General features: G+C 42.4%; 1 protein-coding gene across 2 annotated transcripts in view; it reads right to left on the minus strand.

The window, feature by feature from the left end:
• The window catches only part of LOC135532782 (3',5'-cyclic-AMP phosphodiesterase 4D-like), a 406,841-nt gene that overhangs the window by 37,748 nt on the left and 350,299 nt on the right, over positions 1 to 18,794 (minus strand). Inside the window, exon 1 of one of the 2 annotated variants that reach the window (XM_064960309.1) lies at positions 8,622 to 9,500. The exons of the other annotated variant lie outside the window; for it this stretch is intronic. Within the exon in view, the coding sequence (XP_064816381.1) occupies positions 8,622 to 8,686 (65 nt within the window). The 5' untranslated portion in view covers positions 8,687 to 9,500. Of the gene's footprint in view, positions 1 to 8,621; positions 9,501 to 18,794 lie in introns of those variants that run through there. 2 annotated transcript variants of the gene reach the window in all.

Below are 18,794 nucleotides of genomic sequence, written 5' to 3' on the forward strand. Positions count from 1 at the left end.
CTTCTACAGATGCACAATCGAGAGCATCCTGGCGGGCTGTATCACCGCCTGGTACGGCAACTGCTCCGCCCTCAACCGTAAGGCTCTCCAGAGGGTAGTGAGGTCTGCACAACGCATCACCGGGGGCAAACTACCTGCCCTCCAGGACACCTACACCACCCGATGTTACAGGAAGGCCATAAAGATCATCAAGGACATCAACCACCCGAGCCACTGCCTGTTCACCCCGCTATCATCCAGAAGGCGAGGTGAGTACAGGTGCATCAAAGCTGGGACCGAGAGACTGAAGAAACAGCTTCTATCTCAAGGCCATCAGACTGTTAAACAGCCACCACTAACATTGAGTGGCTGCTGCCAACACACTGACACTGACTTAACTCCAGCCACTTTAATAATGGGAATTGATGGGAAATTATGTAAATATATCACTAGCCACTTTAAACAATGCTACCTTATATAATGTTACTTACCCTACATTATTCATCTCATATGCATACGTATATACTGTACTCTATATCATCGACTGCATCCTTATGTAATACATGTATCACTAGCCACTTCAACTATGCCACTTTGTTTACATACTCATCTCATATGTATATACTGTACTCGATACCATCTACTATATTTTGCCTATGCTGCTCTGTACCATCACTCATTCATATATCCTTATGTACATATTCTTTATCCCCTTACACTGTGTATAAGACAGTAGTTTAGGAATTGTTAGTTAGATTACTTGTTGGTTATTACTGCATTGTCGGAACTAGAAGCACAAGCATTTCGGTACACTCGCATTAACATGTGCTAACCATGTGTATGTGACAAATAAAATTTGATTTGATTTGATTTAGTATAGTATTTGTTTATTTTTGAGTAAATTACGTTTATTTACTCATATCGGCTGTCCTGCACCTGACTCCTCTACACAAGCTACACACAGACCTCATTACACCGATAAAGGATAATATGCATCCGGAAGCCAGGAGATGCTAAATGTGCTTATGTTCATTAACACTCAATTACCGTGAGACCGACAGTTATTTGCTTGACAATCACCGGCTGACGAAATTTCGTGACCGCCAATGCCTTAGGCATGGCCTGGGAGCCAGAGAGATAGACAGATAGAGAGGCAGTGCCTGGGAGAAAGCCCAAGAAACAGAGAGGCAGGGCTTGGGAGACAGAGAGAGAGAGAGAGCGAGAGTGAGAGGCAGGGCCTGGGAGACAGAGAGAGAGAGCAAGAGGCAGGGCCTTGGAGACAGAGAGAGAGAGAGGCAGGGCCTGGGAGACAGATAGAGAGAGAGAGAGAGAGAGAGAGAGAGAGAGGTTGGGCCTCGGACACAGAGAGAGAGAGCGAGATGCAGAGCCTGGGAGACAGAGAGGCAGGGCCTGGGAGAGAGAGAGAGAGAGAGAGAGAGAGAGAGAGAGAGAGAGAGAGGTAGGGCCTCGGACACAGAGAGAGAGAGCGAGATGCAGAGCCTGGGAGACAGAGAGGCAGGGCCTGGGAGACAGAGAGAGAGAGAGAGAGAGAGAGAGAGAGAGGTAGGGCCTCGGAGACAGAGAGACAGGTCCTAGGAGACAGAGAGGCTGAGAGGCCTTAGAGGTAATGAGACAGTGATACCTTAAGAGGCAGAGCCTGGGAGACAGAGAGGCAGGGCCTGGGAGACAGAGAGGCAGAGAGGCCTTAGAGGTAATGAGACAGCGATACCTTAGGAGGCAGAGCCTGGGAGACAGAGAGGCAGGGCCTGGGAGACAGAGAGAGAGAGAGAGAGAGAGAGAGAGGGAGAGAGAGAGAGAGACAGAGAGGCAGGTCCTAGGAGACAGAGAGGCAGAGAGGCCTTAGAGGTAATGAGACAGCGATACCTTAGGAGGCAGAGCCTGGGAGACAGAGAGGCAGGGCCTGGGAGACAGAGAGAGAGAGAGAGAGAGAGAGAGAGAGAGAGAGAGAGAGAGAGAGAGAGAGAGAGACAGAGAGGCAGGTCCTAGGAGACAGAGAGGCAGAGAAGCAGAGAGGCAGGTCCTAGGAGACAGAGAAGCAGAGAGGCTGAGAGGCCTTAGAGGTAATGAGACAACGATACCTTAAGAGGCAGAGCCTGGGAGACAGAGAGGCAGGGCCTGGGAGACAGAGAGGCAGAGAGGCCTTAGAGGTAATGAGACAGCGATACCTTAAGAGGCAGAGCCTGGGAGACAGAGAGGCAGGGCCTGGGAGACAGAGAGGCAGAGGCTGAGAGGCCTTAGAGGTAATGAGACAGCGATACCTTAAGAGGCAGGGCCTGCAAGTCTGAAAGGCAGAGAAGCAGAGAGGCAGGTCCTAGGAGACAGAGAGGCAGGGCCTGTGAGGCTGAAAGGCAGGGTCTGGGAGGCAGACAGCCACGTAGGGTCTAACTGCTCTGACCTTTGGATGGAAAATGTGCCAGTTTGGACTGGTGCCTAATTAGTGAGTGAAGGGAACACATATTGTCCTCATTACGCTGTACCCAGCTTCCTATCTTCTTTCTCTCTTCTCTCGGTCCTGTTTGTCTCTTTCTGGCCGCTCTCTGCATGTCTCTATGTCATAGTTGTTAAAGCAGCGCTGAACCCTCCCCAGTTGCTATCACACTAAGTGACTGATAAATGACGTGTTCCCCACATTAACAACCTAGCAGCACGTTGAATAAGGGTGGCAGGTAGCCTAGCGGTTAGAGCATTGGGACAGTAACCAAAATGTTGCTTGTTCGAATCTCTGAGCCGGCAAGGTGGAAAAATCTGTTCTGCCCTTGAGCAAGGCAGTTAACCCCCATAACAGCTGCTGCCAGGGCGCCGATGACACCGATTAAGCCAGATCCCCGCACCTCTCTGATTCAGAGGGGTTGGGGTAAATGCGGAAGATACTGTTGAATGCATTCAGTTGTGCAACTGGCTAGGTATCCTTCTTTCCCTTCTCTTTCCAATTATAAACCTGGACTCAGATACACAACACACACTGTTCTCATTAAGAGGTAGTCTCTGTATTGTATGTGTGTCTCATGAGTCAGTTATTATTCTGATGTCACACACTGCACCACCAAGCAAAACTGATAATAATACACGTGACAACCAGGATACAGTGTGTACATGTGTGCTATATATAAATGAATGGGAGAACAATGAATGCAAACTATGCGAACAAAGAGGACAAGAGGGAAAAATGCGCTGATTAAACAACATATTAAATTGCTTTTGGCCAAAGTATCTGTGGAATAAGTTTAAAGTGTGTAATACAGTGTGATATTATTCATCTACAATTGATGTTCTTAACCCTGGGCAACATGGGCCTGGGAGGCTATATTGGTATCCACAGTACTCCACAAATAATCAATTTGTCAACTCCATACTATTGCCCCAAAATGTGCGTTTTTTTTTTATTATTATTAATTTTTTTTAACATAAATGCATTGTAATTTAAGCTTTAAAACTGCAAAGTTCTCTATCTGTGTCATGGCATAATGGCAAAATATTAGCTTTAAAGCTGCAACAATAAAAAAACATCTCTGCCCTATAACAAAATGTGTAGAACTGCAGGACATTTGCTTGAAAACTTTCTCTCTCATGCCAAGAGGGAGGACTTTTAAATGTTATTTTCCCTGGCCAGAGACTTGGTTTGTCCAGCCACCAACTGCAGGTGTTATAGTAAAACTACTTTTAGGCAATTTTCTTCACACACACAAGTTGTGTTCTGATTATGAGGGAGTCCCTGATGAATTTGCTATCACAAAAGGGATCCCCAGTCCCAAAAGGTTTGAGAACCCCTGCTGTAGTTAGGCTATAAACCCAGTCAACTGACTTGCCATAGGGCATCTCTGAGTCACAGGTGACGGTTATTAGTACATCTCCATGGCAGGGTCATCAGAACAGTAACCACAACAGAAGGGGGTATTGACTAGATGGTATACAGCTTATGTCAGAATGAACTTTTCGTAGCAGGTTAGGAGAAGTTATGCACCAGGTTAGGAGAATTAACATAGCAGGCCAGGAGAAATAGTTTAAGGTTAGGAAAAGGGTTAGGATAAGGATTAGCTTAAATGCCAAAATGTCAACTTTTGACATTAATTTGACATAAACTGTATCCCTTTAGACACAGCAGGGGGGCTTGGTCTAGATGGCTATTAGGGAGGCCAGAGATGAGTGTCTTTGGTAAATAATCAATGTGTAGAAAGGAGAGGAGACGGTAAGGAGAGACACTGTGGTGCTGACAGTGTGTGTCTTGCCCTTGGCCACAACTAAACATGTCAGATAAACAACTAAACATATCAGCCAGCAAATACAGAGACAGTGGGATATGGGGAGGGAGTATTATGATGTCATACAGACGTGGCATGTGACATGGAAAATGTGAGGTGGGGTTTGTGACACAGAAAATAAGGGGGGGGGGGGGTATTTCAGGGTTATTGCTTCTTTGAGACACATGGCATGTCTGTAAGGTATCGTGATTTCACATAGGGTGATATTCTGTACAGAATGGAAGGTGAGATGTGATGGATGTCACAGAGACATGGCATGGTTGGAGGGGGAGAGGTATTGTGATGTCACAGAGACATATACTGTACTGCAGCTACTGTGACATAACAGGAGGAGACATAATGGAGAGTTCCCTTGTGGTAGAATCTGCTGTTCAATCTGTCAGCCATGAAGAATTCCTCATCTCCCTCTCTCTCTCTCTCTCTCTCTCTCTCTCTCTCTCTATCTCAATTTCAATTTAAGGGACTTTATTGGCATGAGAAACATTTGTTTACATTGCAAAAGCAAGTGAAATAGATAATAAATAAAAGTGGAATAAACAATAAAATGAACAGTAAACATTACACTCACAAAAGTTCCAAAGGAATAGAGACATTTCAAATGTCATATTATGGCTATGTAGAGTGTTGTAACGATGTGCAAATAGTTCAAGTACAGAAGGGAAAAAAATTAAACATTAATATCTCTCTCTCATTGGCTGAATATTGGTATAGGAAAAATGTTAACATTGACAAAGCAAGTGAAATAGATAATAAACTCTCTCTCTCTCTGCCTCTGTCTCTCTCTGTCTCTCTGTCTCTCGCTTGCTCTGTCTCTCTCTCTCTGTCTGTCTCTCTCTCTGTCTCTCTCTCCTTGTCTGTCTCTCTCTCTCGCTTTGTCTCTCTGTCTCGCTCTCTCTCTGACACACACCCACTCAATCAATGACACCTATACTATTCCAGGCAGACCCCCCCCCTCCCTCTCAAGGGTTTCTGTATGTTAGAAAGCATGGAACCTTTATGAGTATCAAAGCAGCCTGAGAGCTCTGATAGTGAGTTGACATAGAGCAGGCCTAGACACTTGGTTCTGTCCTGTTCAGGCATGCAATATAGTCCACAGTAGACTCCACCTTTCCCAGTCCATGTGAGTTAATAACCCTACTGACTTGGTTTGAAAGGCGAAAGGGAAAGATGTCCAGATTCCACAAACAGAGACACGAATGTGTGCCCGCATGCAAACACACACACACACACACACACACACACACACACACACACACACACACACACACACACACACACACACACACACACACACACACACACACACACACACACACACACACACACACACACACGCCACACACACACACACTCACAGACACAGTAGCTGTCGGAAGTTTACATACACTTAGGTTGGAGTCATTAAAACACGTTTTTCAACTACTCCACAAATTTCTTGTTAACAAACTATAGTTTTGGCAAATCGGTTAGGACATCTACTTTGTGCATGACACAAGTCATTTTTCCAACAATTGTTTACAGACATATTATTTCACTTATAATTCACTGTATCACAATTCCAGTGGGTCAGAAGTTTAGATACATTAAGTTGACTGTGCCTTTAAACAGCTTGGAAAATTCCAGAAAATGGTGTCAAGGATTTAGGAGCTTCTGATAGGCTAATTGACATCATTTGTCAATTGGAAGTGTATCTGTGGATGTATTTCAAGGCCCACCTTCAAACTCAATGCCTCTTAGCTTGACATCATGGGAAAATCAAAAGAAATCAGCCAAGACCACAGAAAAACAATTGTAGACCCCCACAAGTGTGGTTCATCCTTGGGAGCAATTCAATTTCCAAACGCCTGAAGGTACCATGTTCATCTGTACAAACAATAGTACGCAAGCATAAACACCATGGGACCACTCAGCTATCATACCACTCAGGAAGGAGATGCGTTCTGTCTCCTAGAGCTCAATCCCAGAACAACAGCAAAGGACCTTGTGAAGATATTGGAGGAAACAGGTACAACAGGATCTATATCCACAGTAAAACAACTCCTATATTGACATAACCTGAAAGGCCACTCAGCAAGGAAGAAGCCACTGCTCCAAAACTGCCACAAAAAAAGCCAGACTACAGTTTGCAACTGTACATGGGGACAAAGATCATACTTTTTGGAGAAATGTCCTCTTGTGTGATGAAACAAAAATAGAACTGTTTGGCCATAATGACCATCGTTATGTTTGGAGGAAAAAGGGGGAGGCTTCAAGCCGAACAACACCATCCCAACCATGAAGCACGGGGTGGCAGCATCATGTTGTCGGGGTGCTTTGCTGCAGGAGGGACTGGTGCACTTCACAAAATAGATGGTATCATGAGGAAGGACAATTCTGTGAATTTATTGAAGCAACATCTCAAGACATCAGTCAGGAAGTTAAAGCTTGGTCGCAAATGGGTCTTCCAAATGGACAATGACCCCAAGCATACTTCCAAAGTTGGGGCAAAATGGCTTAAGGACAACAAAGTCAAGGTATTGGAGTGGCCATCACAAAGCCCTGACCTCAATCCCATAGAAAATGTGTGGTCAGAACTGAAAAAGCTTGTGCGACCAAGGAGGCCTACAAACCTGACTCAGCTACACCAGGTCTGTCAGGAGGAATGAGCCAAAATTCACCCAACTTATTGTGGGAAGCTCGTGGAAGGCTACCCGAAATGCTTGACCCAAGTTAAACAATTTAAAGGCAATGCTACCAAATACTAATTGAGTGTATGTAAACCTTTGACCCACTGGGAATGTGATGAAAGAAATAAAAGCTGAAATAAATCATTCTCTCTAAATGTATTTGGCTAAGATGTATGTAAACTTCTGACTTCAACTGTAAGTCCATAAGAGAAGAAAAGTTATGACAAACTGAAAAGTAAACAACAGCCCAGTACTGGACCGATGGAGATAGAAAAAATAAATAATTTAAACGATAGTATCTGTGGTCACCATCCATTCAAATCAACCCAATGCTCTGTTGTCTTAAATGACTGAAACGGCACACTGTTACAAAAGATGACAGATATAGGCAGATACGATCTCACATCAGCTGAAATCTGAGTAGAAGAGAAAGAGGAGGTTGAACCCTCAGGGCAGACTATTAGAGATATCCTTCTCCATGTTAAACTGATCATAATACATGTCCTTGAAAGGCATCCTCATTCAGATGGATAACTCCGCAATGGCTTTAATGATGATGGGGCTTAGTTCACACAGGCCTTCTCCCAGTCTGAGAGGCTTATGTGGATAATTAGCAGGCTGTGTGAGAACAGAGCGACCCTAAGGCCAGGGTCGAGGAGGGAACCAGCATGCTGTGTGTTTGTTCAGGACTGGACTGTACTGCTCAGCCTGAAGTACGTCGGAGAAACCCTGTGAAAATAAACTAGTCTTCGACAGGGATCTACCCTTGCAGAGAACATGTGAGTGCAGAAGTGATGAGGGAGAAAAAGAAGCCATAGACAAGTGGAGACAGGAGGGAGAGAAGAGAGCAGGGAGAGCAGCCACCTGGAGGTGCATTCTATGGAAGAGGAGAACCCTGGGGGCGCTGCTAGGGAGACGTCAGCCAGTGACTGACACATTCCAGAGTACATGATGATTAACATACAGCCTTTACCACCTTATGAGAGAGTATGTAACGGCGGTTGTATGGTGTTGACATAGTGAGTTCTGATGGAAACATAGTAACTAGAGACACCACAGCACAGAGGCAAACAACCATGCTGGATGACTTCTCTTCTTTTCACTGTGTTGTATAGTTAACAGAGTACAACAGAGAGGAAGACTAGAAAAATCTCTCACATACAGTTACTGTAGTTTAACCAAGAACTTCCACAGTCAAAGCAAGTTCCACAGTCAAAACAACAAATATGAACGGACAGGCCAGAGCTTGACAGCCTGAAGAAGGAAAGGAACCAGAGAACAGTGGGAAGTATGATAAGGGTGCAGGAGAGAGGGCGGAGAGGATTGAGATGACAGGCAGGAGACAGAGGCAGGGAGAGGAAGATGATGTGGAGATAAGCGACAGAGCCTTACACAGGATGATGGAAAGAGAGAGAGAGAGAGAGAGAGAGAGAGAGAGAGAGAGAGAGAGAGAGAGAGGCATATTTGTGTCTTTTGGAGGGGTTGGATTAAAAGTGGTTGGACCTTATGTGCAATTGGCCGATAAAGATACTACTAGGGGACTGGAAATGGGGCGAGTGAGAGAGGAAAGTAGCAGGACAAAGGAGAGAGAGAAAAGGGTGAGAGAGATAGAGGTTTGAGAGAGAGGGGAAAGAGAACACAGAAACAGGGAGAAACAGGACAGTGTGTGGTTGGAAGACATTGTGTGTCTGTTTACCAGATTCCTTCCATGTTCCGTAGAGAGCTGATGGAGCGAGATCGTGGCTTCATAACAATACTCATGATGTCACCTTCTCTCCCACACGTTACTGTCCTGTTCAGGCCACAGCCCCCACGGTCCTGTTCAGGTCAAACCACAGACCCCACAACTCCCTAGAAAGGAAAGTGTTCCTGTTCAAACCACGGTTCCCACAGTTCCCACGTTTTCCCCTCCTGGTCAAACGGTCCTATTGTGTTCAGATTGTGGTCAAACCACAGTGGTCACTCTTCACTTCTACAGTTATCTCAAAAAGCGGTCCTGCTCTGATAAGATTCTTTTCAGACCGTGTTTCGACCTCTCCTTCGAACTGCAATAATCCTGTGCATGGGTCCAACAGAGTGGTCCTGTAATGTTCCTGTTGTGGTCGTGTTGTGTTTAGGGCTTCTGTGACCCAGCCTGGGAGCTTATGGTCCAGACAGAAACAGAGACTGCTAGATAAGTCAGAGAACACAGGACTAAAACTATTCACTACACAGGAATCCCCTCTCTCAGACCACAGTGTGAGTCGGATCCGCCTCCTCTATTAATCTCTCTCTCACCCCCTTCTTTTCTCTTTCCCTTCCTCAGACTCCTGTTTGCTCTCTCTCTCTCTTGCTCTGTAGTTGTTACTAACGTGTGTCAATTCTCTTCCACTTTTTTCCTTACCTCTCCTTCCTCTCTCTCTCGACAGTCTTTTCCTGGCCAGCGAGTATAAGCCCTCCTCCTCTCTTTCTTCTCCCTCTTTTTTCTCTCTGTCTTCTGACTCTTCCCTCCTTCCCTGGCCACATGTGTAAGCTCTCTCTCTTTCTCTCTCTCTCCTTCCTGCAGCTTGAGGGGGGGTTTGTGTTGGCAGGGGTGGGGTTGTTGAGGTTGCAGTAACTCCTTCAGGGGCGGGGCTCTATCCCATAGTACAGCCGCTGTCTCAAACATCAATCACACTGCTGCCAAGGTAACCAAACACCAACACCCATGTTGTGTTATCCACAATGTGCTAGAGAAGTAGCATAGTGGCATGTGGCACAAATCCACTGTGACTTCCAATGAATTACAATTGAAGTTATCCACAGTGACTAATACAGGTGTAGTAAGGACAGAAAGTAGCTGAATAAAAGTCATAATATGAGCAATGTAAATTAAGTAAAATCTTACATATTAAGCAACTTCAATGACTGAAAACCGTTTGCATAATAGTGGAGCGAGGGAGCGAGGGAGGGAGGGACAATGAGTGACCAACCAGGAGAGTTTGAGGACTAGCCCCAGACCATTCTCCAACGTGAAAAGATTCTGTTACGTGAAATCATACCAACAACGTAAATTCAATCGTCATACATTCTAGGAAGTCTAATCCCTCCAATTAAATATCAAGTGTAACTTGACCATCAAATGTTACTTATAAGTCTAACTTGATCATCTTCTATTCGGTGTGGTAATAGTAAGTACTGTTTCAACTGTAGCCAACGTCTACAATCAACATTTTTCTTATCAAACAGAGAAAGAACATGGTGAATGTGGAATCAGGGTATGCTCCGGCTCTTGAGGAAGTTTTGTCAACAAACATGGAGACTTCCACCACATGGCAGAACTTGGCCAAAGTTTCTGTCAGGGCTACTACACAAACCCAATTACCTCATAACCTGGTCACTGAGAGAGAGAGAGAGAGAGAGAGAGAGAGAGAGAGAGAGAGAGAGAGCTCCTCATTAGGGTCTGACTGGGACAGGTAAGTGACTTTCTTAAGAAGCACGTCTTAGACACAACAACAGCTCGTAATAAGACCCGGTAGTAATAATGTAATAAGTAACAGCAACACACACGTACAAACACACACACACACCTGCATCTCATATACCTTGGCATAATTGTGTGCCGTGACAACAGAGTGACGTCAACTAGAGGATGTCATCTTTTGTTCTGCCAGAGAAGAGGGAGAGAGAAAGAAAGAGAGAGAGATAGAGAGAGAGAGAGAAAGAAAGAGAGAGAGAGAAAGAAAGAGATAGAGAGAGAGAGAGAGAAAGAAAGAGATAGACAGGGAGAGAAACTGGCCCACTCAAGGCTTTCTATGAGGGATAATACGTTGGTCATTTGCTTCATGTGCTGCTTCTTTTCTTTTATGTTGTGGGAGAGAAAAGAGACAGGACTGGGGCCACCATCGGCCGCACGTCACACTCTCTCACACTCTCAAACACACACACTCACACAATGAGCTGTAATTCCACATAATCAATGCTGACTTCAGATAATGAGGTAATAATGTATGTAGCGTACCTACATACATCAGCTAACGAATAGGCCTATTCACCAAACAACAGGATGAAACAGGATGTCATTTGATTGGGGGGAAATCTTGCCTTATTCCTTTTTTTTATTCATTTTTGTGGACCCTGAGCCAAGTTACTCCCTGACCTTCTGACTCCACATAAAGTCTAACATACAGCATTTGTTTTAGGTCAGACATGAAGAGAAACAGCTATTCTACATACATCAAATCAATGTGTTTATTTTTAATTTGTACCCAAGCAGCACATAAAGCCAATGACAGTCATAGTATCCCTCATAGAGATGCTTGAGTGACCTGGCTTCTCCTTCTCTCTCATGGTGTAGTATATAAACATCCTGTCATGGTGTAGTATATAAATTCATGGTTCTCATTTCATGGTGTAGTTATCTCTCTCACCTCCCTCCATCGTTCTTTCCCTCTCCCTCTTCCCTGGCAGATCAAAAGACATCCCCTGGTTGACGTTACACTGCCATTTCATCCTGTCATGGTGTAGTATATATACATCCTGTCATGGTGTAGTATATATATAACATCCTGTCATCCTGTCATGGTGTAGTATATATGGTGTAGTATATAAACATCCTGTCATGGTGTCATGGTGTAGTATATAACATCCTGTCATGGTGTATATATACATCCTGTCATGGTGTAGTAGTATATAAACATCCTGTCATGGTGTAGTATATAAACATCCTGTCATGTGTAGTATATAAACATCCTGTCATGGTGTAGTATATAAACATCCTGTCATGGTGTAGTATATAAACATCCTGTCATGGTGTAGTATATAAACATCCTGTCATGGTGTGTATCCTGTATATATATATAAACATCCTGTCATGGTGTAGTATATAAACATCCTGTCATGGTGTATATATACATCCTGTATATAAACATCATGGTGTAGTATATAAACATCCTGTCATGGTGTAGTATATAAACATCCTGTCATGGTGTAGTATATAAACATCCTGTCATGGTGTAGTATATAAACATCCTGTCATGGTGTAGTATATATCCTGTCATGGTGTAGTATATAAACATCCTGTATGGTGTAGTATATAAACATCCTGTCATGGTGTAGTATATATACATCCTGTCATGGTGTAGTATATAAACATCCTGTCATGGTGTAGTATATATAGATATATATACATCCTGTCATGGTGTAGTATATATATAAATCCTGTCATGGTGTAGTATATAAACATCCTGTCATGGTGTAGTATATATACATCCTGTCATGGGTGTCATGGTGTAGTATATAAACATCCTGTCATGGTGTAGTATATATAAATCCTGTCATGGTGTAGTATATATACATCCTGTCATGGTGTAGTATATAAACATCCTGTCATGGTGTAGTATATAAACATCCTGTCATGGTGTAGTATATATACATCCTGTCATGTAGTATATAAACATCCTGTCAGTATATAATACATCCTGTCATGGTGTAGTATATAAACATCCTGTCATGGTGTAGTATATAAACATCCTGTCATGGTGTAGTATATAAACATCCTGTCATGGTGTAGTATATATACATCCTGTCATGGTGTAGTATATATATCCTGTCATGGTGTAGTAAACATCCTGTCATGGTGTAGTATATATACATCCTGTCATGGTGTAGTATATATATACATCCTGTCATGGTGTAGTATATATACATCCTGTCATGGTGTAGTATATATACATCCTGTCATGGTGTAGTATATATACATCCTGTCATGGTGTAGTATATATACATCCTGTCATGGTGTAGTATATAAACATCCTGTCATGGTGTAGTATATAAACATCCTGTCATGGTGTAGTATATAAACATCCTGTCATGGTGTAGTATATATACATCCTGTCATGTAGTATATATACATCCTGTCATGGTGTATATATATACATCCTGTCATGGTGTAGTATATATACATCCTGTCATGGTGTATCCTGTCATGGTGTAGTATATAAACATCCTGTCATGGTGTAGTATATACACATCCTGTCATGGTGTAGTATATATACATCCTGTCATACATTCCACCATCTATCCTCTGTTGAAAGTATATATACATCCTGTCATGGTGTAGCATCCCAATATATCCTGTCAACATAAACATCCTGTCCAATATAATGCATCCTGTATGGTGTAGTTTATATACATCCTGTCATGGTGGGCATCCTGTCATGGTGTAGTATATAAACATCCTGTCATAGATCCTGTCATGGGAATACCTGTCATGGTGTAGTATATAAACATCCTGTCATGGGACGCATCCTGTCATGGTGTGTCATCCTGTCAGCAACTCAGTCAGTCAGATGATGAACCTCTGTGTGAGGCTGGCAAACCAATGAGCTTCTCTAACAGCAGAGGTACAGTAATGTGACTGATTTCATGCTGGCTGACTGGCTGCATCCTGAGGCTGTCCATGGTTTTCACATCACGTGACTCGTTGTCAGTCATTGGCAGTGAATGAAGTGGACATCAATAGGCACAACCCACTGGTTCATGTTAAAGCATCAGTCACACCCTGAGTTTTTTCTTACCCAGGGCCATAGTTACAGGCTAAAGGCATGGTGTAGTATATATATACCTCCTGTCATGGTGTAGTATCGAGTCCTGTGTGGCTCAGTCATGGTGTAGAGCATGGCGCATTGTCAATCCTGTCGTATATATAGATCCCAAGCGTCGTGGGTTCATGGATTCCCACTGGGGCCACCCATATGCAAAAGTCAGTGGCCCCAGCTGTCGACATCCTGTCATGGTTGTAATCCTGTCATGGTGTAGTATATATACATCCTGTCATTGGACAAAAGCGCATCTGCTAAATGGGGATATATCCTGTATGGTGTAGTATATATTTGTATTTTAAACTGTGGGAATTTCACAGGTCCACAGTGACATACTGTTATTGTTGCATATGATATGTTGTTGGATACAATATGATATGTTGTTGCATGCAATGATAACAAAGCACTTCAAACTAAGAAGTACAGCAGTTACATTCAGTTACATGTAAAGGTATAATACAAGTTCAGCACACAGGTCATTTGAATCACTATTGCCATCTAGTGCTGAAATAGGCATACTGTATATGCTAGGGCAGTGCCAGTGGACAATTCTCAAGCATTATGTCCCCCTAGTGGGCAAGAATATACCGAGCTAAGAATAGGAATATTCCAAAGTTACTTGGTTGAATTGATTTTGTTAATTAGGCCTTTGTAAAAATGAGTTCATGATGCATATGACCTTATTCACTCTACTATCAGTGCAACGTTGCTAATCTCTGTTATCATCTATGCATAGTCACTTTAATAACTCTACCTACATGTACAGTGCCTTGCGAAAGTATTCGGCCCCCTTGAACTTTGCGACCTTTTGCCACATTTCAGGCTTCAAACATAAAGATATAAAACTGTATTTTTTTGTGAAGAATCAACAACAAGTGGGACACAATCATGAAGTGGAACAACATTTATTGGATATTTCAAACTTTTTTAACAAATCAAAAACTGAAAAATTGGGCGTGGAAATTATTCAGCCCCCTTAAGTTAATAATTTGTAGCACCACCTTTTGCTGTGATTACAGCTGTAAGTCACTTGGGGTATGTCTCTATCAGGTTTGCACATCGATAGACTGACATTTTTTCCCATTCCTCCTTGCAAAACAGCTCGAGCTCAGTGAGGTTGGATGGAGAGCATTTGTGAACAGCAGTTTTCAGTTCTTTCCACAGATTCTCGATTGGATTCAGGTCTGGACTTTGACTTGGCCATTCTAACACCTGGATATGTTTATTTTTGAACCATTCCATTGTAGATTTTGCTTTATGTTTTGGATCATTGTCTTGTTGGAAGACAAATCTCCGTCCCAGTCTCAGGTCTTTTGTAGACTCCATCAGGTTTTCTTCCAGAATGGTCCTGTATTTGGCTCCATCCATCTTCCCATCAATTTTAACCATCTTCCCTGTCCCTGCTGAAGAAAAGCAGGCCCAAACCATGATGCTGCCACCACCATGTTTGACAGTGGGTATGGTGTGGTCAGGGTGATGAGCTGTGTTGCTTTTACGCCAAACATAACGTTTTGGATTGTTGCCAAAAAGTTCAATTTTGGTTTCATCTGACCAGAGCACCTTCTTCCACATGTTTGGTGTGTCTCCCAGGTGGCTTGTGGCAAACTTTAAACAACACTTTTTATGGATATCTTTAAGAAATGGCTTTCTTCTTGCCACATAAAGGCCAGATTTGTGCAATATACGACTGATTGTTGTCCTATGGACAGAGTCTCCCACCTCAGCTGTAGATCTCTGCAGTTCATCCAGAGTGATCATGGGCCTCTTGGCTGCATCTCTGATCAGTCTTCTCCTTGTATGAGCTGAAAGTTTAGAGGGACGGCCAGGTCTTGGTAGATTTGCAGTGGTCTGATACTCCTTCCATTTCAATATTATCGCGTGCGCAGTGCTCCTTGGGATGTTTAAAGCTTGGGAAATCTTTTTGTATCCAAATCCAGCTTTAAACTTCTTCACAACAGTATCTCGGACCTGCCTGGTGTGTTCCTTGTTGTTCATGATGCTCTCTGCGCTTTTAACGGACCTCTGAGACCATCACAGTGCAGGTGCATTTATACGGAGACTTGATTACACACAGGTGGATTGTATTTATAATCATAAGTGATTCTAATGATCATCATTCTCATTCAGAGATCCTCACTGAACTTCTGGAGAGAGTTTGCTGCACTAAAAGTAAAGGGGCTGAATAATTTTGCACGCCCAATTTTTCAGTTTTTGATTTGTTAAAAAAGTTTGAAATATCCAATAAATGTCGTTCCACTTCATGATTGTGTCTCACTTGTTGTTGATTCATCACAAAAAAATACAGTTTTATATCTTTATGTTTGAAGCCTGAAATGTGACAAAAGGTCGCAAAGTTCAAGGGGGCCGAATACTTTCGCAAGGCACTGTATATGTCTAGAAAAACATTCTGATCTTTACTTCATGATTTGGTTATGGCGCCAAGACTCACACATCACATTACACACACAGTCACATATGCACGCACGTCATTCACACACGCACACACACATGCTTACGTACGAGCAGACACACACACACAAATACAGAAATAACCTGCTTTGATAATCATAAAGCACACATCTGATTAGTATGATTACTTGGAGAGACAGACAGACCCTGCAGAATTAGCACTAATGGGAGGAAAGTGCCTTGGCTATGAGCGTTAGAACAACCAATAAGCTGAATAATCAACTGAATGGAGCCATCTCCCAGAACATGGAGTAAAGTGCAGGATTTGATGGAGCTCTCCCATTCCCTTATTTGTCACCTTTCATACTTCTAATAGCACCAATCTCTCTATCTAACAGTAAACATGTTGCTGCATCCACACACACACACACACGCACACACACTTCAAAGTCTACTGCAGATATTGACCAACACCTGCGCAACATTGGATTTATACAGACCAAACACCAGAACTAATCCCTTATAAAAACCAAAGCCACAGATGCAGGATCTTAATTTGACCTACAGTATATTATCACAACAAAATAATCCTACAGCAACAGGATTTGAAAGGTTAGTCCATAATGTTGTTTGATCAGTGGTTAGGCTATTAACTGGCCAAAAGTAGGCTACAGTGCCTTCAGAAAGTTTTCACACCCCTTGACGTTTTCAAAATTTTGTTGCATTTAAAATACCCCATAATGTCAAAGTGGAATTATGTTATTGGGAATGTTTGCAAATGAAGTAAAAATGAAAAGCTGAAATGTCTTGAGTCAGTAAGTATTCAACCCTTTTCTTATGGTAAGCCTACATAAGTTCAGGAATATAATTGTGCTAAATAAGTCACTTAATTTATTGCATTTATTGTGACTTATTTAGCACAATTATATTCCTGAACTTATGTAGGCTTACCATAAGAAAAGGGTTGAACTCTGTGTGCAATAATAGTGTTCAACATGCTTTTTGAATTACTACCCCATCTCTGTACCCCACATATACAATTACCTGTACAGTCCCTCAGTCGAGCAGTACATTTCAAGCACAGATTCAACCAAAAAGACAAGAGAGGTTTTCCAATGATTCTCATAGTGGAACAAAAGATAATAATTTAAAAAAAGAAAGCAGACATTGAATATCCCTCTGAGCCTGGTGCAGTAATTAATTACACTTTGGATGGTGTATCAATATACCCAGTCCCTACAAAGATACTTCCTAACACAGATGCCGGTGAGGAAGGAAACCACTCAGGGATTTCACCATGAACCCAATGGTGACTTTAAACAGTTGCAGATGAGTGGCTGTGATGGGAGATAACTGAGGATGGATCAACAACATTGTAGTTGCTCCACAATACTAACATACATGACAGAGTGAAATAAAGAAACAATGTACAGAATAAAAATATTCCAAAACATGCATCCTGTTTGCAATAAGGCACTAAAGTAGTAATGCCAAAAATGTGGCAAAGAAATTAACTTTTTGTCCTGAATACAAAGTGTTATGTTTGGGGCAAATCCAACATAACGCGTCAGTAAGCACCACCCTTCATATTTTCAAGCATGGTGGTGGCTGTTGTGTGTATGCTTGTCATCGGTAAGGTCTAGGGAGTTTTTAAGGATAAAAATGAAGGGAATAGAGCTAACAACAGGCAAAATTCTAAAGAAAACTTAGTTCAGTCTGCTATCCAACAGACACTGAGAGAAAAATGCACCTCTCAGCAGGACAATAACCTAAAACAGAATGCCAAAGTTGCTTACCAAGATGACGTTGAATGTTGCTGGCAAAGTTACAGTTGTGACTTAAATCGTCTTGAAAATCTATGGCAAGACTTGAAAATATCTGTCTAGTAATGATCAATAATCACTTTTTAAGAACAATGGGCCAATTTTGCACAGTCCAGGTGTGGAAAGCTCTTAGAGACTTACCCAGAAAGACTCCAAAGGTGATTCTAACATATATTGACCCAGGGGGTTGAATACTTATCTTATCAAGATATACAAATTATTTATTTTCCATTTATATATATATAGTACCAGTCAAAAGTTTGGATACCTACTATTTATTACTATTATTACTATTACTACCTACTATTTATTTTCTGCATTGTAGAATAATAGTGAAGACATCACAACTATGAAATAACACAAATGGAATCATGCAGTAACCAAAAAAGTGTTAAATGAATCAAAATAGATTTTAGATTCTTCAAAGTAGCCACCCTTTGCCTTGATGACAGCTTTGCACACTCTTGGCATTCTCTCAATCTGCTTCATGAGGAATGCTTTTCCAACATAGGTTGAGAACTTGTTGGCTACCTTTTCTTCTGAGTTGTGGTCCAACTCATCCCAAACCATCTCAATTGGGTTGAGGTCGGGTGATTGTGGAGGCCAGGTCATCTGATGCAGCACCATCACTCTCATTCTTGGTCAAATAGCCTTTACACAGCCTGGAGGTGTGTTTTGGGTCATTGTCCTGTTGAAAAACAAATGATAGTCCCACTAAGTGCAAACCAGAAGGGATGATGTATCATTTCAGAATGCTGTGGTAGCCATGCTGGTTAAATGTGCCTTGAATTCTAAATAAATCACAGACAGTGTCACCAGCAATGCACCCCCACACCATCACACTTCCTCCTCTATGCTTCATGGTTGGAACCACACATCCAGAAATCCTCCGTTCACCTACTCTGCGTCTCACAAAGCAAAACCAAACATCTCAAATTTGGAATCACCAAAGGACAGATTTCCACCCGTCTAATGACCATGTTTCTTGGCCCAAGCAAGTATCTTCTTATTGGTGTCCTTTAGTATTGTCTTATTTTCAGCAAATCAACCATGAAGGTCTGATTCATACAGTTTCCT

Source organism: Oncorhynchus masou, chromosome 1 (genome assembly GCF_036934945.1).
Source record: "Oncorhynchus masou masou isolate Uvic2021 chromosome 1, UVic_Omas_1.1, whole genome shotgun sequence".
NCBI classification, from domain to species: Eukaryota; Metazoa; Chordata; class Actinopteri; order Salmoniformes; family Salmonidae; genus Oncorhynchus; species Oncorhynchus masou.